The sequence below is a fragment of the Peromyscus californicus genome, unplaced genomic scaffold (assembly GCF_007827085.1).
Source record: "Peromyscus californicus insignis strain IS unplaced genomic scaffold, ASM782708v3 Scaffold_19__1_contigs__length_69161282, whole genome shotgun sequence".
NCBI lineage: Eukaryota > Metazoa > Chordata > Mammalia > Rodentia > Cricetidae > Peromyscus > Peromyscus californicus.
In genome coordinates this window covers 24,413,897-24,436,699 of record NW_026294491.1, presented here as the reverse complement: position 1 = coordinate 24,436,699, position 22,803 = coordinate 24,413,897, and the positions used below count along the sequence as shown (strand labels likewise).

The 22,803-nt window shown below is 50.9% G+C and overlaps 1 protein-coding gene across 2 annotated transcripts in view; it reads right to left on the bottom strand.

Moving 5' to 3' along the window:
- Tspan15 (tetraspanin 15) overlaps positions 1–22,803 on the bottom strand; it is a 46,675-nt gene that overhangs the window by 14,515 nt on the left and 9,357 nt on the right. Inside the window, exons 1-3 of one of the 2 annotated variants that reach the window (XM_052744876.1) lie at positions 9,796–9,996; positions 4,883–5,068; positions 3,612–3,686 (exon numbers count right to left, since the gene is read on the bottom strand). In XM_052744876.1, coding sequence (XP_052600836.1) covers positions 3,612–3,686; positions 4,883–5,068; positions 9,796–9,843 — 309 coding nt within the window. In that variant the 5' untranslated portion in view covers positions 9,844–9,996. Of the gene's footprint in view, positions 1–3,611; positions 3,687–4,882; positions 5,069–9,795; positions 9,997–22,803 lie in introns of those variants that run through there. The other variant, XM_052744875.1, reaches the window with a different exon arrangement.

Below are 22,803 nucleotides of genomic sequence, written 5' to 3'. Positions count from 1 at the left end.
GTTGCTGCTGTCTTTGTTGCTTAATGTAGCATTCCCCGCCACCACCACAAAAAAACAAAAAAGAAAAACTCAGGAGCTAGAGAAAAAAAAAATAGATCGAGAATAAACCAACCCAATCCACTCTGGTTTGTTTCTCCAGATCTTTTCTTTTTTTTTTAATTTTTGAAATAAGGAATTACTATGTAACCTACATAAACCTCAAAGTTGCAATCCTCCAGCCTCAGGCTCCAGAAGTTCAGAGATTATAGGTGTGAGCCACCAGGCCCGCTGTGTTCTAACAACTTTAAGTGTTATGATGACTAGATTGTGATTTTTTTTTTGAGACAGGGTCTTGCCATATACCCCTGGCTAACCTGGAACGCACTATGTAGCTCAGGTTGGCCTCAGAGCCTCAACAATCCACCTGCTTCAGTCTCCCCAGTCATGGGACTACAGGCGTGTGTCACTGTTTTATATGTTTACTTTTTTGTTGCTGTTGTTCTTGGTTCCTTGGTCATGACCCATTCCCCAAGGCAGGCAGAAAAAAAAAACAAAACAAAAAAACAAACAAACAAAAACCTAGAAGCCCTGTTCCCCAAGGAGGGTTTCGGAAGTGGTCATCTTCCCCACTCTGGGGACCACAGAGATCAGCTCTGAGCCATCCTCATCTGGTAAGGTCATTCCAGAGGGTTCTGTGGCAAACCCACCAGAGAATGCTGAAGAATCCTCAGCCATGCCTCCACATGGTCTCCATGACGACCCAAAGGGACAGTTTAGAGAACTGAACATGGGGATGGTCCTATACAGGGAGCGCTGGGGGAGGTGCTGGGAGCTAGGGCTGCCTTCTCCCAAACATCTCTTCTGCATTATCCTTTAGAATCACTTTGGCGCTGGGCGGTGGTGGCGCACGCCTTTAATCCCAGCACTCGGGAGGCAGAGGCAGGCGGATCTCTGTGAGTTCGAGGCCAGCCTGGTCTACAGAGCAAGATCCAGGAAAGGCGCAAAGCTACACAGAGAAACCCTGTCTCAGAAAAAAGAGAGAGAGAGAGAGAGACAGAGAGAGAGAGAGAGAAGAATCACTTTGGCATGGTCTGTTGTTGTTGTTTGTTTTATTTTATTTTATTTTATTTTATTTTTTTTTGAGACAGGGCCTCTCTAAGTAGCCTTGGCTGCTCTGGAACTCATTATGTAGACCAGACTGGCCTTGAACTCACAGAGATGCACTTGCCTCTACCTCCTGAGTGCTGGGACTAAAGGTCTACATTACCACACTTGGCCTTTGGCATGTTTCGTTTAGTTTTGAGACAGGGTTTCAAGTAGCTGAGGTAGCCTCAAATTTACCAAGGAGTTGAGGGATAGCCTTGAACTCCCTCACACACTATGAAGCTCATATTTCATGGACCATGGAGCCCACAGGGTGTGGGGATAACTAGAAAGTTGTTCCTGACCCAGGCCTTGGCTTCTTGAGCTGTGAGGACTGGAGGTCCCAAGAGGCTCCCAAGGCAGTGGCCTTCACTCAGCTCAGCCCCCTCATTTAAAAGAAGGAAGTGATGTCATGGCCATGGCTGACCTACACAGCACTGGGAAATGACAACTCTGACAGCCTTGGACAGGCATACTAGAAGCAGGACTTGCTCCTTGGAAGGGACAGGTTTATTAAAGCCAGGACTGATACTGACCATGAGCCAGCCCTGGGGCTCAGCCAGGAAAGTGCTAACCTAGACCCCTGCAAGTCCGCTGGCCCACTGAGAGCCTTGCTGACCACAGAAGAGCATATCCATATACAACTGGGCTGAATACCTCTCTCTACCTGAGACTGCTGGGAAGTGAACCAGTACCAGCTCAGAATAGCTGAAAAGTGGAAAGAAAAAAACAAAACACCTAAAGGGGCCTGGGGTGTGGTGGCACACATCTGTAATCCCCACATTTGGGAGATGCAGGCAGTAGGCTCAAGATCATCCTTGCTATTCAGCTAGTTTGAGGCCGCCAGACTATGGAGACCCTGTCTCAGAAAACACACACACACACACACACACACACACACACACACACACACACACACACACGGGTCTTTCTGTTCTTGGAAGGAAGGATTTCTTAATCCCTCTGGGCACTGATGACTCTCCCCTGAACCTCTTCAGTGGCAACTGGCCCTCTCTCCTGAATGTCTTCAAACTCACCCATTAGGAAGCAGACCTTGAGGTCCTAGGTAGGTTATACTTGTTTAGGATTGGGTCTCACTGTTCACGTTCCCTCCTGGGTCAGAACACCACCATGCCGACGCAGAATGGAGTAGGGATTAGACATGATGCTCTTTGAGGGTGTGGGACAGTAATTGGTGACTTGGGATCAACTTCCAACAAGTTACATGATTCAGCAACAGCCCTTGAGGCACAGTCTTGTTTTGAAACAGTCTCTCTACATAGTCCTGGCTGTCCTGGAACCAGCTAGACCATACAGACCAGGCTGGCCTTGAACTCACAGAGATCTGCCCACCTCTGCCTCCTGATGAGACATAATCTTAACAGTGCCTGGAAGGCCAGGGACCAAGCCCTACCTATAACGCAGAAGGAGGCAGTGGAGGAAGATGGCAGGAGAAAAGGCAGAGCTTGGTGTGCAGCTCAGTGGTAGAGCACTTGCCTAGTGTGTGCAGCCCCTGGGTTCCACCCCAGCATCCCAAGAAAAAGAGGATACCCTGAGCCGGAAGACGGCTCTACACCATCACTAGTAGTATCTCGGACAAGAGATGCCGAGGAGGGTCTAGTGTACACCTGAGCCGTGCCCTGTTCATCACATTCACCCTAAACTCCGGGAGTGAGTGCTCAGGGTCAGCGAAGTCACGTGACCTGACCGAGGCCCCCACAGCTCGTATGAGGCACCTGAGTGTGGACTGCAGTGAAGGCATTGGGGACCTGGAGCTGTGAGACTTGTGCCGGTCTGTTAGGTTCTCATTCTTCGGACACTGCTGGGTGCCCAGTGTTGGTGGGCCTTGGGTGCCAGGCATCACTCACCCAACCTCCCCTCAGTCCTGTATGCAGTACAATGGCCCAGAACGCACATCAAATCCCATTATGTCAGGCTTGGGGACATTTGCCTCCACTTCCCTCGGAGCCACCGTTCCTTCTCCTCTGGATGACTGTCCCAGCCTCCCATGTCACCCTTACTTCCTCACTGCCTGTTCTCCACTTGGCAGCTAGAGCGAGACGTGAGGCAGGTTATGTTCCTTCCCTGCACACAGCTCTCTAACAGCTCACTGCCTTTCAAAGTCACCCAGGACACCTAACCCACAGCCTCTGAGGACCTATCTACTCCCCACGCCAGCCTTCCAACCTCGCCTTGCAGCCTTCTCCCTACACCTTACCCCACCGGCCGAGCAGACGCCAATCCGCACTGTTCTGCGGGCCCGCCCAGTGGTTCCTCCTGCCTCTGCCCACTCAGCCCCTTCCCATGATTACAGTGCTGCATGGTCTGGGCTATCCCCGGTCACCCAACTTCATTTTCTTAGTAGTTACCATCTATCTTCAAAGAAACCATCTATCGACCCTGCCCACGGCAGGACCCTGGGTAAAGCCCAAGACACCCACAGTAGGTGCTCAATACACACAGGGCTGATGATGAACCCGCAGGCCTACCTGGTTCCGGAAGATCAGTGCCACTATGCCACCGATAAGCTCCATTATGAGGCAGATCCCCAGGATATACATAAACTGGAAAACAAGATTCAGAGATTCAGGGGAATCGTGGGGTGGTGGGGGGAACGGAGAGAATGCTCGAAAGACTCCTCACCTGCGCTAAGATCAAGCATAATAAGGTGGTAGGCCTCCCTGACTGGGCCTTGCTGCCCCTCCTACAGAACACAGGACTATGCTCAAGAAGGCTTGAATCTAGAGAGTGGCTGAGCTGCCCCAGGGAGACACTCCTCTTATTTGTCCCTCAGTGGCGGCTAGATGAACAGCAGGCTCCTCCCCCATGTAGAGTGGTTATCCCCCCTCTAACACAGCCAGAGGGGGCAGGCCTGGGTCGCACTTCCAATCCCTGAGACTCCACCCCCCCCCAAACAGCTCAGCAGGGGCTTCCTACTCAACCAAGTATAGAAGGGGGGGGGGGCTGAAGTTTGGAGGACACACACTCCATCCCCTTATCTGAGAAAAGATATTGACCAAATTGATGCTAGCAACTTCCAGCCTTGGGCAGTCCCAAGAGCCTGCTTGTGTCTGACTATAAAGCTACCCCATCAGAGGGATGCTGGGGGCGGTGAGGTGAAGACACACATGCATCAGAGGACATGGGCCTTCGCACCCAGTGTCCCCAGCATTAGGGTGGCATCCCTCAGCTACAGACAGGGGCTGTGTTGACAACAACACTCCACCCGATGGTCATGTGATCTGAGCCAGGCACTCCAGTGTACTGGGACTCTGGCCAGAGTGTCCAAGTAATACGCCCTGGACTCAAAAGCCATAAAGATTCTGTGCCTGAAGATGGGAAGCAGGAGCAGTCCTGCTGGAAGTGGCAAAACAGACTGCCCAGCCTTGCCCGGTGGTACCGTGAGGATCTTTGGCCCCCACAGGTTTGCTGGCTGCGTGAGCTGATGATTCATCATCCCATCCCCCGGCTTTGCTTGCTCTCAGCTGACTGTCATTTCAACAGCTGGGAATACAGAGACCACAGCATCTCGGGAACAGCAGTATCCAAGTCAGATGTACATACATGCTGATGTGAGGTAGCCAGGGCGGACCAGGACCACTGTGCTACAGTGGCTGATTCAGGAAATGTTCTGGGGCAGCTGGATTGTGTGAAAGACAGAAGGAACAGAGCCAGCCGGGGCAGAGCGACAGGCTCTTCAGCTTTCTTAGAGGCACCAAGAACCACTCCCTCCATCCTAGGGCTGGGAGGAAGCACTTACCGACTGGAGAAGGCACAGGTTGTCCCGGAGAGAAGCTAGCACCCCGATGAAGGAGACAATGAACATGACCACCCCCAGGAGGATGAGGATAATGGCCGGGGCCAGGAAGGCGCTCTCGAGGGTTTTGTATTTCTGCCTTTCGACCTCTGCGTAGATCCCTACCGACAGGACCAGGCCCCCAATCAGCTGCACAAAAAAAGAAAAAGGTGAGGAACCAGAAGGTGAGGGACCGCAGAGATGTAATGCTTCAGTTGGAGCATGCTTGCCTAGCATGAAGGAAGGTCTCCCTAGGTTTGACCCACTACAGAGCATAAACCAAGGGCAGTGGTACACACCTACAATCCAAGCATTTAGAAAGTGGGGTCAGAAAGTTCAGAAGTTCCTAGTCCTCACACAGGAAGTTTGGAGACAGCTTGGCTACATGAGACCCTGCCTTTAATAGGGGGGTGGGGCAGGGAGGAGGAAGATGTCAGGACTTTACTCCAAGGATCTCTCTGGAACTGTGGTACCAGCCACAAGACATGGGCCGCCCAAAGAACTGCACATGAGAGCCAATTGCTCTAGGCTCAATTATTTTTCCCCACAAACCAGTGCCTCAGAATGTGACTATATTTAGAGTTGGGACCTTGAAAGCAGTAATTAAGTTAAAATGAGATCATTAAGGTGGCTCTAATCCAATACGAGTGCTGTCCTTGTAAGAATAAGTTGATTACAAGCTGGGAGGATAGCTCACTTGGTAGGGTGCTTGCCTAGAACTCGGATGCCCTGGGTTCAATTCCCAGCACCACATAAACCGGGGTGGCGGTTCAGCACTTGAAAGGCGAAAGCAGGAGAATTGGGGTTTGAGGACATCTCTGGCTACATGCAAGTTTGAGGCCAGCCTGGGATACATAAGACCCTGTCTGAAGAGGAAGGAGAAGAAGAAAGATGGCACCAGAAACGCACAGAAGGAAGAAGCCGGCCATCCGCAAGCCAAGGAGAGGGTCTGGAAGAAAAGAACTCTGTCAACAACTTGATCTTCTGAGGCTTCAACCCACCAAGGTATGAGGGAAAAAAAAAATCTGTGGTAGTGTGTTATAACGGCCCCCGAAGACTGACACCAAGTGTAGCGGACAGTGCTGGTGGACCAAGGAAATGCCACTTCCTGCAGCGTCAGAGAACGTGCATTTGTCTCAGCTCTGGGACACTGGCCAGGAGTCTACATTCTCATCTGAATAATGGATATGAACACACTCCTGTCCTGCTCACCCCACAGCTTTCTGAAAGGTTTTAGTGAGATAATAAAGATGAGCATTCTAGAAACATGGGGGCACAGGGTCACTGTCACACTTACTCGACAGGCACGCCACTCCAAGGACACTTCCCAGCTGCTCAAGGAGCAGACACTTCACTCAGTCTCATAAACAAGGAATTTCCCTTATGAATGACCACTGAGAAGGCCGAATGTCAGAACAGCGGAGATTTCTAGGACATCTAAGTGCAATCTCCCCTTCTTGGCATTTTAACACTGAGACATGGTACATACTTAGCCACATGGTGTAACTTCCCACGAGGAGAACCCAGGCTCCTCAGGGCTGTCAATCACACACAGGCTCACCCCATGGCCTTCTGCTCCCCTTTGGAAGAAAATGCTTCCCCAACATCCTACGGCACGGTTCCCCAAATCCTCTGTGTGTGTTCTGTTATCACCAGCTCCATGAAGCCTTGTGGGGCCACATTATTAAAAACTGGAAATCCCCGATTGTTATGGTCCACATGCTTGTAATTTCACCTCTCAGGGTTCTAAAGTGGAAGGACTGGGAATTCCAGGCCTGCCTGGGCTACATTAGAGACTCTCACATTCTCTCTCTCTCTCTGTCTCTCTAAAAAATATTTTTTAATGATGAAGCGGGGATCCCTCCCCAGGCAACTCCTTATATCTTTTTCCTGATTTATTTTCCCCCTTTGTGCTTATTAGCATGCTGGAAGGGGGTGTTTAACTTGTCTGTTTTGTTGATATAGGGTCTCACATAGCCCAGGCTGGTCTTGAACTTGCTGTGTAGCCCAGGGTGACCTTAAACTGTAATCCTCCTGCCTCTGTGTCCCAAGTACTGGCATTACAGCATGCACTGCCACTCTGGGATTTGTACTTATTAGTATGAAATATACATTATTTTTGATTTGTTTTACATGTATTTGTTTATTTAGGGGTGGGAAACGTGGAAGTCAGAAGACAACTTTTTGGGAATTAGTTCTCTCCTTCCACTATGTGAAACTGAAGATTGGACTCAGGCAACTCAGGTTTTTACCCAGTGAGCTATTTCATTGGCCTTTATTGTTCTTTTTTAACTGTTTATTCCCATGACCCCCTAGACATAATCTCCAGGACAGGTAGTCTTTTGACAGTTCGGGGCACCCCCATCGCCCTGGCAGTCCCAACACTAAAGAAGTCTGGCCAGCATTGACACCCTGTGTCTGCTGAAGAAGCCTGGGCTGCAATTTCCACAGATCTCAAGGTTTGAATTAGACATCACTCTCCCCAAATCTGTCCAAGCAAGGGTTCCGACATCCGGGTTATGCATTCTGGAGGGCAGAGAAAGGACCTTAGATCTGTAGACTTCTCCAGTCCACAGAAAGCATGGAGGAGCAACAGAAGCCACATCCAAAGTAAGAGAAGTGAGGGATATTATTGACTGTGTTGGTGAGCTATGCTGGGGACTGGGCAACCCCGGGGCCACATCTAGAGAACACAGAGGCTGCCCCGACTGACTTCCAGCCTTTCAGTGGCCATAAGAGGCTCCTCACAGACCATCGTATCCTCCATAGTGCCAAGGCTATCTGTGGAAAAGGAAGTGCCTGCTTCCGCCTGAGCACTGAGAAGTGACAGGGATACCAGGAGTCACACTGACTATGACACAGAAACAGCTGAAAGAATTACCAGGAAACCAGGTCTCTCAGACCCAGCGTCCTCTTAGATATTAAGCTGAGTCTTCCTGGTTTGCAAAGACGGCTGAGACCCACCTCCTGGTCTAAAAAGAAAGTCTTTCCAGTACGCATGACCAGGAGGCCAATGGCATGGACAGAATCAGTCAGCAGTTCCATATGAACAAGTCAGCCGAAGCAGAGAAACTGCAGGCAAAGGGGTCAAAATGACCATGTAGGTAGATTTTTTAAATTAACAGGGCAACAGATGTAACACAGACAGATAGACAGACAGACAGACAAACACACACACACACACACACACACACACACACACACACACACACACACACATCCTACCTCCCTATAAGAAAATGACAGCCACAGAAATAAACTATACCCTTGACGGAGAAAGAGTAACTATAGGCTCTCTGGTGAGAGGCACTCTAAAACCCAGAGCATGGTCTAAGCAAGACTGGCCTCAGCTCCCAGGGTTTTCTGAGACATACAGTGGGCAGACATTAAAAAGCCAATTCTTACGCTGGGAATGGTCACACACCCTTAATCCCAGCACTCGGGAGGCAGAGGCTGGTGGATCTCTGTGAGTTTAAGGCCAACCCGGGTTTTATAGAGTTATGTCCAGGGCAGTCAAGGCTATACAGAGAAACCCTGTCTCAAAAAAAAAAAGAAAAAAAAAAAAAAAGAGTCTGAAGTGGTTGGTGAGCACCTGCCTAAAAAGCCAGGTCCCGCCGGGCGGTGGTGGCGCACGCCTTTAATCCCAGCACTCGGGAGGCAGAGGCAGGTGAACTCTTTGTGAGTTCGAGGCCAGCCTGGTCTACAGAGCGAGATCCAGGAACGGCAAAAAGCTACACAGAGAAACCCTGTCTCGGAAAAAAAAAAAAAAAAAAAGCCAGGTCCCCTTCTGACTCCATGCCCAAGGGCTGCTCACAGCATCCTAGCTCTGAATGAGTTACCTCTGGATGGGTTAGATCTGGATAGGTTAGCCCTGCATGGGTCAGCCCTGGATGGGTCAGCTCTGGATGGGTCAGTCCTGGATGGGTCAGCCCTGCATGGGTCAGCCCTGGATGGGTCAGCCCCGACACACCTGCAGCTTGGCGCAATCATGACAGGGACCATGGCAGCAGGCAGGCAGGCAGGCATGGTGCTGGAGCAGTAGCTGAGAACTTACATCTTATCCACAAGCACTGACAGAGAGACTAGGTAGGCCTGGCATGGGCTTCCGAAACCTCAAAGCTCAACTTCCGTTGACACGCCTCCTCCAACAAAGCCACACCTCCTAATCCTTCCCAAACAGTCCACCGAATGGGGATCAAACATTCAAACCACCACAGATGACGACATTCCTCGGAGCACAGGAGTTGTCAGAGCCCAGGCATGGAGGGAATCAAATATGCGGGACCCAGGTTCTTGCCGACAGGAGGGGTGGGGCTTTATCTCATCCTTTGGTGAAAAGTTTGACCCTCACCCTGTCCCTGAACTGTACAGCTCATCTACTTCAATGTTTCCAGAACTGATTCCATATGCTCTTGGAAGTTGTAGGCATCCTGTTGTTAAAAGTTCCTCTTTCCACCAGGAAGGGCTCTGGGCCCTGATCTCTCCCCTCTGTCTGCTACCCTCCTACCCGGTCCCAGCCCCCAGGCCCCGCCCACCCCTCCTTCCTGCTTGAGCCTCTGCTCAGCTTTTAAATCCATCCCTTAAATCCCAGAGCTGTGGGACAACTTCAGACAGAGCCGATCTCAGCCCTCCGCAGAAGGACAATGGGTGGATTCTCTTATTTTTACAAGCTCCCTGGGGCCCTGGGACCACTCCAGGACAGTCTTGCTGGCAGTAAACCAAACTCCTCTTGGTCTCATCACATTCCCCCATCAGACGCCATGACCATTTCCTCGCCAGGCTAGCCGGTAGCAACAGCGCCAGCCACCAAAGCCTGGGCGAAGCTGCCCCAGCGGATGCCAAAGCCCAGGCCTCCGGACTCCCTCACCACCACGCACCAAGCCATCATAGGCCAGTCTCTCCTGGTCAGCCTGAGATGGCGTCATCCTTCACACGGTCGCCACCCTAGCACAGGCTGACCCCGGCTCCTCCAGCAGGTGTCCGGAGCGGCACTGTTCGTGGCGAGAAGCAGGCATGAATCTTCCCAGGAACTTAAAACTTCCCAAGATGATATTTACATCTCTGCTGACATCAGTTTATCCGTCTGGTTATCGGTCAATGCCAGCGGGCAATCCGGTCCGCTCCTTCGCTAATTATAGCCCGGCCCCGGCAGCCAGCCACCCCAACCCCAGTGCAGGAAGCAAACGGCCCATTCGTCAAACGGGACAGCTTCAGCTAAACAGACATAAAGATAGGGGCTCAGGCCATGCCCATTTGGGGACACGGTGGGAAAAGAACATACTGCCTGCGGTCTGTGGGCCAGGCCTCAGACTGTGAGCCCAGGCCGCCTCTTTGCCCTTCTGCAGAGGAGCCCCGTTGTTCAGTGTAAACTGGGTCCTTTCAGAATCGGCCTGGCGCTCAGCTTTCCCGTGGGCAGAGACAGGCCCAGCTGTTCAAAGCTGCTGGGAAACAAGCCATGCTGTGTGGTGCCCCAGCACCTGCATGTCCTCAGTGTGTGGCTGGGTTTGCCTGGCTGGCTCACCCCCAACTGGAAGAGCTTTCCACTTAGAGAGGTCCATTTCCACCCCTAAGGCACATAACAGGCTCCTGATATGTTTCAGGCACTCTGTTAGGCTCCACGGGGGCCCAAGGAATCCAAATCAGATAGGGAGCAAGACTAGGGGAGGAGAGGGAGAGAAAAAGTCTGTCCTGTGGATGGATTCAGGGAGTCTTTGAACTCGGGCTGCAGGGAAAAGTCAAATCTTTCTTTTTTCCAACCAAGTATCCCTTAGAGGGTCAAGGCTTGCTCCCTGAGGTGGAGCTGCTGGGGGATGGTGGAGCCTTGAGGAGGTGGGCCAAATCAGAAGCCTTTTTTTTTTTAAAAAAAAAGATTTATTTGTTTGTTTGTTTGTTTGTTTATGTGGGTACTTTGTCAGCATGTACATCTGCATACCAGAAGAGGGCATCAGGCAGTTGTGTGTTGCCATGTGGGTGCTGGGAATTGAACTCAGGACCTTTGGGACAGCAGTGAGTGCTCATAACCACTGAGCCATCTCCCCAGTCCCCCAAATCAGAAATCTTCATTCAGCTCGCTGGGGGCACACCCTTGAAGGGAACAACTGACCCCTAGCCCCTTCCTCTTCCTCTTTGCCACTTCCCTGGCCACAGGGTGCATGGCTTTTCTCTACCATGTGCTCGCTCCATGATGGACTGCCTCATCTTAGGCCCCAAAGCAACTGAGCCAACAGATCATGGCCTGGAACTCCTGAAACAGTGAGCCCAAATGAACCTTTCCTCTTCACAAGGTGATTGGCTCAGGTAACTTGTTAGAGTACCACAGCACTGACTAATACTGCTTCTAACTGGAGTATTCTCTGCAGTCTTATAAATGGAGGCAGCCTACAGTATTGATGACTGTCACCGATGGAATACAGCATGTCTCCCGGGCTTCTATGCCAGGCTCTCTTCCATAGAGAGCAGGACGGAGCAGTTAGAGAAAGGGGTCAGGAGCTGGCATTCTGGGCCTGCCTTGGCCATAGCATATCCTCACTTTGGGTCTTGTTGCTTACCTGTCAAATAGGAAAAAAGTCTGCTGCTATAATTTTTAAAAATTTTATGCATATATGTGTTGGGTCTACATGTGTGTCTGTGTGCCACTTATGTGCCTGGTGCCCAAGGAGGCCAGAAGAGGGAGTCAGATCCCCCAAAACTGGAGTTAGAGGTGGCTGTGAGCTGCCATGTGAGTACAGGCAATCAAACCTGGGTTCTCTACAGGAGCAGCCAGTGCGCTTACCCACTGATCCATCTCTCCAGCCTCCTATTTTATTTTATTTTGAGGAAGGGTCTCATATGGCCCAAGCTGGTCTAGTACTAACAACATAGCTGAGGATAACCTTGAACTCCTGTTACCAGTGGTTAATGTCTACATCCCATGTTTCTGGGTTCTCAGTGTCTTTATCAAATAATTGAAATAAAAGCAAAAACAGACTGCAAAGAAACAAGGAAATGTCATTCAAAAGCAAAGTGATAGAACAGACAGGTATGCTGCCGAGCTTCACGGGAGGCTTCCTTTGATGGGGTCCAAAGAAACAAGGAAATGTCATTCAAAAGCAAAGTGATAGAACAGACAGGTATGGTGCTGAGCTTCACGGGAGGCTTCCTTTGATGGGGTCCAAAGAAACAAGGAAATGTCATTCAAAAGCAAAGTGATAGAACAGACAGGTATGCTGCCGAGCTTCACGGGAGGCTTCCTTTGATGGCGTCCAAGAGAAGGAGTTAGGAGCAGCCCAGGTAGTTTTCTGTTTTGATTGACAGGCTTGGGTTTTAAATGCCTTTGCTGACTGCACATGTCCCTTTCCACGACACATCTGATCTTAATCATATGCACACCCAAATATGCATAAGCATGAGATGGCCAATAGGGGATTCTCCTAAAAGTTCATTAGGAGAACACAGTTTGACTCACTATGAATGCACCCAAAACTAGTTCAGGCCAGATCCCCACCCCACCCCCGTGCCCCACCCCCGCATTCCCTTATCTAGATAGGTAAGTAGAAACTCTTCTCAAAAGGGCTGTTACTGCTGACTCTTAGGGATGGAGAAACTCACTTCACTGTGGGCAGTTCCACACAGGTGAGGGTCCTGGTAGCCAAGCTAGTCCCCAGGCTAGCCTGCCTCCCTTTTATCATCCCACCTCCACCTTGCCAGGGCTGGAATCACAGGCATTTACAAGTGCGTGCCTTGTGCATTCTCTTTATGCACACCTTATTTAAGGGCTCTTTTCCTCCCTCAGGCTTTCCTACGCCAGAGAAAGACTTCAGGGGGCATTTTGTAGCCTTCCTGAGTTGGCCCATGGGTGGGAGCTGTGGCCATCACAAAACACGCAGAGTGCACATCCAGGAAGGGGGGGGCGGGGGGGGCACATCCTTTTCTACCCTCCCGTTGGCAGAAAGCTGATTCCGAAGACTCCCCACGCAAAGAGCGCATTCCAGACAGTGAGGGAGCCATGCTGGGAGGTTTGTAAAACCAGTTCTTCAGTCTAACCAGGGCAGAGTGGAATTTTTAATCACGATCCGCCATCGACAGACAGCTAAGTGCAGCCAGGATGGGCAGGTGGGAGTCATGAGACCCACCAGGATGCTGAGACAAGACACAGCAATTTGTTCTTCCTTGGGGAGTCCAGGGAGGGTCCACTGGAGTCAGCCTGGAAGGAGACACTGAGTTTGACATCATGCACCTGGGAGGGAATAAGTCTAAGAGAAGACGCAGCATGAGATGCTCCTCGGCCTGAAGACTCTCTGCAGTCCCCATTCTGGATGGGAGCCCTGGAGGCGTGTGGATGAGAGTGACTCATGCTGAATGTGAAAATCATGGAAATGGTTATGGGAAGTGGTGGGGGGGAGGGGCAGAGTAAGTCACATCCCCGGATGCCGTCCCCCCACCCCCATTCCTTTTTCTGCCCTCTCCAGCCCTCTGCCTGCCTCCCTGGAAGGGTCCCCATGGTCCTGGATAATGGTGGCTGCCAAGAACCTACCTCTTCTCTGCCTTGGTAGCTCATGGTCACGAGGCCAACAGAGCAGAAGGTCATGCTCCCTGGGGTGTACCCTGGACATCAGGCCCTGGGGACTGAAAGTCCCCCACTCAGGCCACTGCAGGAGCATGCCAGGTGCAGGACCAGAGCTGTACTGATGGTAGGATGAGGAGTGGAGAACTCTGGGATAGGAGCGTGGAGACTCTAGGGATGAGAGGTGGAGACCTGCTCACAGACACACCCTTGGGCCAAACCACTGCGACTCGACCCTCTTCCTTCCCACCCAACCCATGACTACCTTCCCCTCCAGCCCAGGGCACCCTGGCAGCCAGAAACAGAAGATAGTCAACATGAGTTAGGAATGTAGCTCAGTTGGCAGAATGCTTGCCTAAGCATGCACAAAGCCCTGGGTTCAGTCCCCAGGCCTGCCAAGTGGGTATCAGAAGTTCAAGGCTAGCCTGGCCTTTTCTGGAAAACAAAATGAAACAAAACAAAACAAAAAAAAAAAAAAAAAAAACCACACTTTTTTGCTCAGCTCCGAGCTCTCCTCCCCTGGGAATGCTTCTTAGTTCACTGGGTAAAAGGGATCTCTCTGCTCTTCTCAAAGTCTATGACGGCAACAGCGGAAGCCCTCACTGGTGGCAACACTAACTCTGTCCTCTGATCAGTCCACAAATATGTGCGTGTCGTGGTGGCAGGAGGCAGCCATACCTACCACTGTGACCTCAACACACATATCTTAAAGGTACTAGCGTGTCCCAAAAGTCTATGTACAGGAAGTTGGGTGCCTTCTCCACACACCACACTCTTCCCACAGAAGCCATAGGGAAGGTGGTCAGCCATGTCAGCTCACAAAGACTGAGTAACTACAATGCCCCAGAACCAAAATGCCACTCCAAAGTTCTGGGCATCCAGCAGGTGCTCAATAAATGTCGCTTCTTTCCTGTAATCGTGCAGCACCACCACCACCATGCACACATCTCAAAACCTAAGTCAAATGTCAGAAAACAATAAAACAAAACAAAACACATTCCCATTACAGCCACTTTGTAACTGTTCCTAGGTTACTGTCAGGAAGAGGGAAGAAGCCTGTGGGTTTGAATGAAATATCCCAGTAAGTCTCCGGCATCTGAATACTTGATCCCCCCACTTGGTGGCTATTTGGGGAGGGTTTGGAGACATGGCCTTGCTGGAGGAAATGTATCACAGGAGGAGGCAAGCTTTGGGGTTTCAGAAGACTTTGTGGGTTGAGATGTGAGCTCTCAGCTGCCGCTCCTACCTGCAGCCAGCTTCCTCTGGAACCACAAGCCCGACATAAATTCTTCCTACTAGGAGTTGCTTTGGTCGTGGTATTTCATCACAGCAGAAGAAAAGTAACTAAGACAAATCCTATTCTACATTCCACAGCCATCAACCACCAGGTACGGGAAGTGAATAGGTGGGATGTCACCAGCGTGACTCAGAGGGCTCCTGTGTGGCCTCACTCTGCACCCCACTCTATTTCCAACATGACAGGCTAAGGAGCTCACTTAACAGTCACAGTGGGAGAAGCCAATTTACTATTGTAGCCAGGGAAGGGGGCACTTGGGTGAAGAGAGGGTCCGGGCTACCCAGGATGAGCATCCAAGCAGGTCCCCGGGCCTTAAAATTTGTAGCTGATCAAGGATGCTGACTGGGAGCCATGGCAAAGACTGCCTGTTGCTCAGAGCAGAGGGCGGAGGCCTGGGGATGTGCATTGAAATGATCAGAGGGACTGTTTCCAGATGCTCTGGGACCCTTTGGTCAAAGGGACACCAGTAGCAGTCCAGGGACTGTGATGTTGGCTTCTGAGTTTTTCTGTTTTTTAATGTCTGGGAAACGTTTTAGACACAACTGGAGCACTTTTAATATGAAGCTGAAGATGGTGTGCTTAGACCCAAGAACATTTTAAAATACATCCTGGTGGTCAGGTATAGTGGTGTACGCCTTTAAGCCAAGCACTCAGAAGCAGAAGGATGTCTGTGAGTTCAAGGCCAGCCTGGTCTACAGAGCAATTTCCAGGACAGTCGGGATTACATAGAGAGACTCTGTCTCAAAAAATAAACAACAACAACAACAAAAATACATCCTGGCATACTTGGAGAGACTTGACATGGTATGTACAACTTCCTCTGTAATCGTCAAATGTCAAAATTCCTGACTCTGGGTGGTGGTTCAAGCTCCGTACTACAGCATTCTTTCACTCTACTCCTAAGCTTGATTATTTTACAATAAAACTTTAAGAAGGAAAGCAAGCCCCATGCCCTAGGCTTTCCAGGAAGTCTGTTGCGGGCCTTGTGCCCCAGCACATACAGGCACTGGCAGGGAAGTGTCGGGAGTATCAGCCAGGGACCGGAGGTGGGTGGCCTCTTCTGGTCCCAACTAATAGCCAAACTGAAGACTTCACCACTGCTAATTGGAGCTAAGTACGGGCTATAACGGGACCCTCCCGATTACACACCCAGCTGGAAAACAAGACATCCAGGCAAGGAGAGCAGCAGGAAGGCAAAGGGGTGGGGATGGGGAACGGAGAGGGCAAGGCCTGACACCTGAAATCCCTCCTCCTCCGCTTTGAGAAAATCAGAACCGAAGGTGCAAACACAAGGCGGGATTCTGAGCAAAGGTGGTACAATAACAAAGTCCCCAGAGAAGAGCCAGAAGCAGCCACTGGGGACGTCTATGGGACATGCCAAGCCCCAGCTGGTCCCCTACCATGTCCGCTTTGGCCAGTTGCTTGTACTTATCGATTGTTTTATATATATCACATAAATATATATTATATATGTGTTTATATGCATATATATAATCTGAATAGTCCCTGACCTAACCCAACCAACACCTATGAAATCAAAGACTCAAGGTATTTAATTGTTTTCTTAAAAAAAAAAATTGGGGGAGGAGGGAAGACAGGGGAATCCGTGGCTGATATGTAAAATTAAATTAATTACAAAATAAAAATATTAAAAAAAAGATTTGTTTGATGTGTATGTGCCTGAATGTACATATGTACACCACATGCATGGTGTGCCCAGAAGAGAATGTCATATCCCCTGGAGCTGGTGTTACAGGCCATGGTGAGTCACCCAGTGTGGGTGCTGGGAACCAAACCTGGGTCCTCACGAAGAGCAGCAAGTGCCCTTACCCACTAAGTCATCTCTCCAGCCCCTTAATTATTTTCATTTTTATTATTTATTTATTTATTTATTCATTCATTCATTCATTTGGGTTTTTTCGAGACAGGGTTTCTCTGTGTAGCCCTGGCCATCCCGGAATTCACTCGGTAGACCAGGCTGGCCTCGAACTCACAGAGATCTGCCTGCCTCTCCTGAATGCTGGGATTAAAAGTGTATGCCACCCCTCCCCCACTTTAATTATTTTCTTGAATGCACGCCACATTTCATACACACATGGACCACCTCACCAAACACCGTGGTGTGGCTGCTAGCCGTAAGCAGACAGAAACCTGTCTGGCCCAACCCCCTCCCTCATTTGCAGATGGCAATCTGAGGCGCAGGGATCACTCCCACAAGGTCACACAGTGAATTAGCCACTGGTCAGCAGCTGTGACCCAGTTCTCCCAGCTCCCAGGCCAACTGTCTCCACTGAAGGCTGTCCTTCCTCCCCAGGAACAGGAGTTCTCACGCCCTGGCATATCCTCTTAAAAAAAAAAAAAAAAAAAGCAAAAACGAAAAACCATTTTCAGGACTGTGAAACTGCCTCCACTTCGGCTTCCTGCAACTCCAGGGAGCCTGAAGGGACCCAGCCCAGGGGCCTCTGTCACTTGGGCTCTGCCTGCTCCTTCCTTTCCCATACTGGACGGTGGTCAGTGTGCCTCCCTGGTGGAGCAGCGGCCCCTGCCCCAGGGGGCCACGACTCCTATTCTAGCACCCAGGGTCTTCCAGTCCAGCCTCCAGAGGACCGCCAAACTCCCAGATGCCAAAGAAATGTTTGACGAGTAACTGAGCAAGCGAGCAGAAAGAAGTGTCCCCTGAAGAACAAAAGCCTCTACCTGCGGCGGGCTTTAAGTAACTAGCCAGCCAGGGGCCTCCCGGACTCCTCTTCATAGGAACATGGCAGGGACAAACATCTGCTCCCAGGGGGCTGCAAATGCAAGCAAGTCTAGAAAGCAGCTGAGCTGGGGGCGGCAGGCGGAAGAACTCTTCATTGTTAGCCGCACAAAGACAATAGAGGAGGATGCGGACCTGAGCAGACACAGGACATCACAGGGGATTTCCTGGCTGCAAAGGGTCAAGCTTCGGGGGGGTTGAGGACAGAGCTCCATGGGTAGAGTGCTTGCCTGGCATGCAAGACGGCCTGGGTTCAATGCCCAGCGCCAGACAAATGGGCACAATGATGCACACTTTGATCCCAATACTCAGGAAGTATAAGCAGGAGGGGCAGGAATTCAAGGTCATCCTCAGCTACATGGCAAATTCCAGGGTAGCCTGGGCTACATGAGACCCTGTTTTAAAAAAAAAAGGGAGTGGGGGGCGGGGCGCGAAAGAACCAGCCAGAAACCAGAAACAGAAACAAGTCCTAGGCTGGTCCAATGAAAATGTATACACACACATCCCCCAGGGGATGTTAAGAGTTGAGTGATGACTGTGGCCACCCCCTCTGGACCCCCAGCTCAATTCTGATAAATGTCCCTCCAGACGTCAGGGTTCCTGAGGAGTCATTGACCAAGACCTCCACTGGCCCCACCTGGATCGCCCAAGTCCACAGCGGTCTCAGCATGCTTCCAGGGCTCAGCCAAGCTCACCGGTCCCTACATCAGCTGATCACAAGGCCAGGCCAACAGCAGTGGCTCCAGTCAACCACAGAACCAAGCAGAGAAGTGAGCTAGAGACAGGAGGCAAGCAGGTATCAGAACCACCTGGAAACAAAGACAGTGAGTCCCTGTAATCCCAATACTAGGGAAGTGGATTCTCACAATTTTAAGGCTAGCCTGAGCTACAGAGAGAAACACTGTCTCAAAAATACCAAAAGGGAACAAAAAAAAAAATTCACCAGGAGAAGTTGACCCCACACCCTGGAACCTGTGAATGTGAATGTGGCCTTAACTGGAAGGGACAGAGCCCAGCCTGTCGGCACCCCAGATCCACCAGTCAACAGCTCTGACAGATAGGTGTGGCTGTGTGGGTCTGTGAAACCTCTAGGGGCAGAAAGCCTCTAGGAAGAAGGTCCCGACTTCTGACCTTGGTAAGCGACCCAGTCTGAGAAGCCAGCAGGCCACTCCACTGCACCCAGCAGACTGTCTGGAGACCCACCCACCACGTTGTTCCCATGCTCGCAAAGGGTCCTGGCGCAACACCAGGGCACATCGTGAGTCCGATGGGACTGTGACCAGCCGCGGATGAGGGCTCCCGGCTGCACCTGGCATAGCCGGACTCTCAGCGAAGGCTGGGATGCAGCAGAGAGGGGCCATGTGACCGTCCTGGAGCACACATGGAGCACCCACTCTGGAGCACACACGCAGCTGTCCTGGGCAGGAAGTGGAAAGGCTCTAACACGGAAAAACAGACTCCCTCTGCCAAGGCCGTTTTCCTCCTCCTCACAAAACAAATACTGATTCCTCTTGCCGGTTGAGACACACATATGTCTGTCTCCTAGGTGAGAAAGTCCCTTTTGGAAAAAAGGAAACACACAATAGGCACTGTTCGCTTGACAAAGAAGCTCTCATCTCAGAGGCAGATATAAAAGGTGGCCACAAACAAGTCGCTTACTTCCCCTCTCAGGCCACAGTATTTCTATCTGTAAAATGGGGTACCATTTCCCCCATCTCCCGACCCAGCTCTAATGGTTGGTCCAAGAACCCAGAGAGGTGAAGGAAAGCTTAGGGGACTGCAGTCATGGTATCCAGTGAGACCCTTGGCCATACATGCTGTAGGGGTCACCCTAGCCATTGCCACCCCACCTCTGAGAGGCAATAATTACCTCCTTTCAACAGAAAAGAAAATGGAAGTACAACGGCTAGCAAGACGACTCAGCAGCTAAAGGTGCTCACCAGGCCAGTCGGACGGCCTGGGTTTGATCTTCAGAACCCAAATAAAGGCGGAAGACGAGAACTGGATCTACAAGGTTGTCCTCTGACCTCCACAAAGTCATATGGTGGCTCTCCCATGCACTGAGTCCAAGACTGAGTGAAATGGAGAGAGTGAGCTGAGCATCACTCCTCTGCTGCTCCCTGACTTCGGTTGTCATGTGACCCCCTGCCTTCGGCTCCTGCCATGGTGGACTACACCCTCCAACTGTGAGCTAAAATGAAACTTTACTTCTATAAATTGCTTTTGTGGGATTGTTTGACACAAGATGGTAAGTAATACAGACAGGAAGGGCCCAGTCTCCTATAACCTGTAACCCCCGTTGGGTTGGACCCCTCAGGTAGAGGCCACACTCACACCACCTGTTCTAGAAGACAGAGCTTCTTGGGGGAAAGGAGCCTCCTCCAACATAAGTGTTTCCACGGCTCCTCAGCTCACCTTACGTTTCCAGCTCTCTCTGAGCTAGGTGAAGGGCTTGAGCATTCCCGGGGTTCTTAAAGCCTTTAATTTTACAGGAGGGGTAAAATTAAAAGCCCTGAGGGGTGTCCACAGATGAAAGGTCTAGGAGAGGTGATTCTTTTCCCAGGTCACACAGAAAAGCTGATATTGACGAGGTCTCCCTGGATGCCCGTGCCACCCATCCTGACAATAAAACCTCCCCTCTCAGTGACTCTGACCCTAAACTCCATATCCAATTCTTCTGCTCCAGCTGTGGCCTTGACTGGCCTGCCTCGGGGCCTCTGCACTTACCACCCTGTCTGCCTAGGATGCTCTCCACTGACTGTTCCCTGTCACAGGCAGCCTCAGTTGAAATGACAGCTTCTGGTTAAGGCCTTCTTTGACCACACCATCTAAAGTAGGAACCCTTAGCCTTTCCCACTGACTCTCTGATTCCCCCCTCTTAGCAAATATGTCTACTTAGGATCTGTCTGAAAGTCTTTCTTGTTCAGCTGTTTCCTGTACTATCAATGTCTGGCATATAAGAGGTGACAAATAGTTGTTGACACAATGAATTACTGTACTACCCCTACCTACCCTAGAAAGAACAGCTTGTCTAGCCTAGAGCCTCCTGCCCCCAACCAAGGTGTCAACCCAAACCAGCTCAAGACCAAAGTCCCCTCTGGGAAAACCTTTCCCCAACGCCCTGTGACCTAGCTCACCTGGAAGATACCTTTGCCTGCAGGTGGAGCAAGCTGGCACAGGAATGCCAAGATCAGCCCCTTATCTGGTTTCCCCTGAGCTCCACCCCTGTGAGTCACCAAGAGGGAAGAGGGTGGGGGGGATGGAAGGCAGGTGGTTCTGCCTGCTTCTTCAGAACCAAAAGCCACGGGTGCTAGGTCGGGTCCTGCAGGTTGAGGGAGTCATTCTTCTGCAGGAGGGAAAGGGGTCTTGTGCAGAATTCAGGAGGCTTTGGTGCTCTTTTGTACAATGGAGGCCCTGGAGGGAGGCCCAGGTTGTGGGTCATCCCCCTACTGCCCATTAAGCACAGCAGGCTTCTCCAAGGTGAAGGCCCCTGGCTTCCAACTGGGGTTTCACTATGTTCTCTTTGAAGCGCCTTCCTGGAACATGAAACTGGCCCTGCTCAAAGAACCAGGGAGAAAGCAAAAATTAAGGAAGTGAAATATCTACATATGTACAAGATGTCCAGACAGAGGCTAATTGATAACGTGACAGAGGTCCTCTTCTGGGGTAGGATCAAAGGTAAACTATTGTCTTCATCGTGTTTTTCTAAATTGCTTGATTAAAAAAAAAAAAAGCATATACGTGTATGAGTTTCTCGCTAACAGAACTCTTTTTCAAAAGTAAAAATCCGCAAGAGCCTGGAAGCACACACCTGTAGCTCTCTGCAGGCTGAGGCAAGAATATCACTGGGAGTTCCAGGCCGGCCTGGGCTACATCATGACTTCCAGGTCAGCCTGGGTTAGATAGCCTGTCTCAAACAGCAATAAAAGCCTGTCAGAAACCACTTTGCTTTCAGTCTGAGATCACCTACTCCCACACAGAGTGGGAGGAAGGTGGTTCCTCCCAGAGAGACCACCTCCCACTCCTACCCTGGAGATGGGAGCTACAGGAGCGGGGAGGACTGGAAGGTGGGGGGCAGACACCTATGTCTTGGTCTGGGTGAGTGCTCTGAAGCAGCTCCCCCGGTACCCCCCTGTGCGGGCCCCCCCCCCCCCCCATCACTCCAGGCTCTGGTTTCTTCTGCATCCCAGGGCATCTTTAGGGACCTCTCTTGTTCTTCCAGGGTGGCTGTCAAGCACCTGGCAGGGAAGAGGAAGGAGGAGTGTGCCAGGCAGTGCCCTGTGTATATAAGGAGTGGAGTGTTTACAGTGCCAGACCCGGCTCCCGGCTCCTTTACATATCAGTCCGCTTACCCTCGGCAACCCTGGGTGTGTTCTGCTCTACTATCCATTTTGTAGATAATGCCACGGGAGCCCAGGGAAGTCCTCAGAGGTGTAGCTGCGTGCAGAGTTCACACTCAATGACATCGGAACAAAAGGATCCAAAGGCTGTAGACTAGGGATCCAGTTTGTGTGGCAAAATGCTCACTGAGGATGCACAAGACCTTCCCTGGATTCGATCTCGAGCACCACATAGACAACTGGGCATGGTCGTGCATGCTTGTAATTGGCTACTTGAGAAGTGGAGACAGGAGGACCAGAAGTTCAAGGTTACCCTCAGCTACGTTAGGACTTTGAAACCTGAACAACATGAGACCTTGTCAAAAAAAAAAAAAAAAGTTAAACAAAAAAGGAAAGGGGCCTTGAAAGGGGGCTCAGTGGTTAAGAATATTTGCTGCTCCCAAATTCAGTTCCCAGCACCCATATTGGGCAGTTCATAACTGCCTGTAACTCCAGTTCCAATAGCTCTGACACCCTCTCTGGCCTCTTCAGACACACACATACACACAGGCCGTGTGCATAAACTCATCCAGGCCCCCACACATATGCATAATAAATAAATACATTAACTTTTTAAAACCAAAGAATAATCAGAGGAAAGGCTTGGAAGACTGGCCCATCCTTAGAGAAGACAATTTGTTCCTATTTCCCCCTGCACTCATGACGTCCGCCACCTGCTCTCCCCATTTGCCCGCCACCACCACAGCGGCTTCTTCTCTTCTCTTCCTGATTCCTCAATGACACTACACACACTCCCTGACCCAACAGGCTTGGCTTTCTAGACAGCCAGTGAGTGACTGTGAGTTCAGATTAGCCCACTTCAAGTTCAAAGCCTCGAAAGCTGGCCAACATCAAGGCCTTGTAGGTACAGGTGAAACTCCATCCCCCTCACACGCGAGGCTCTCCTTCTCC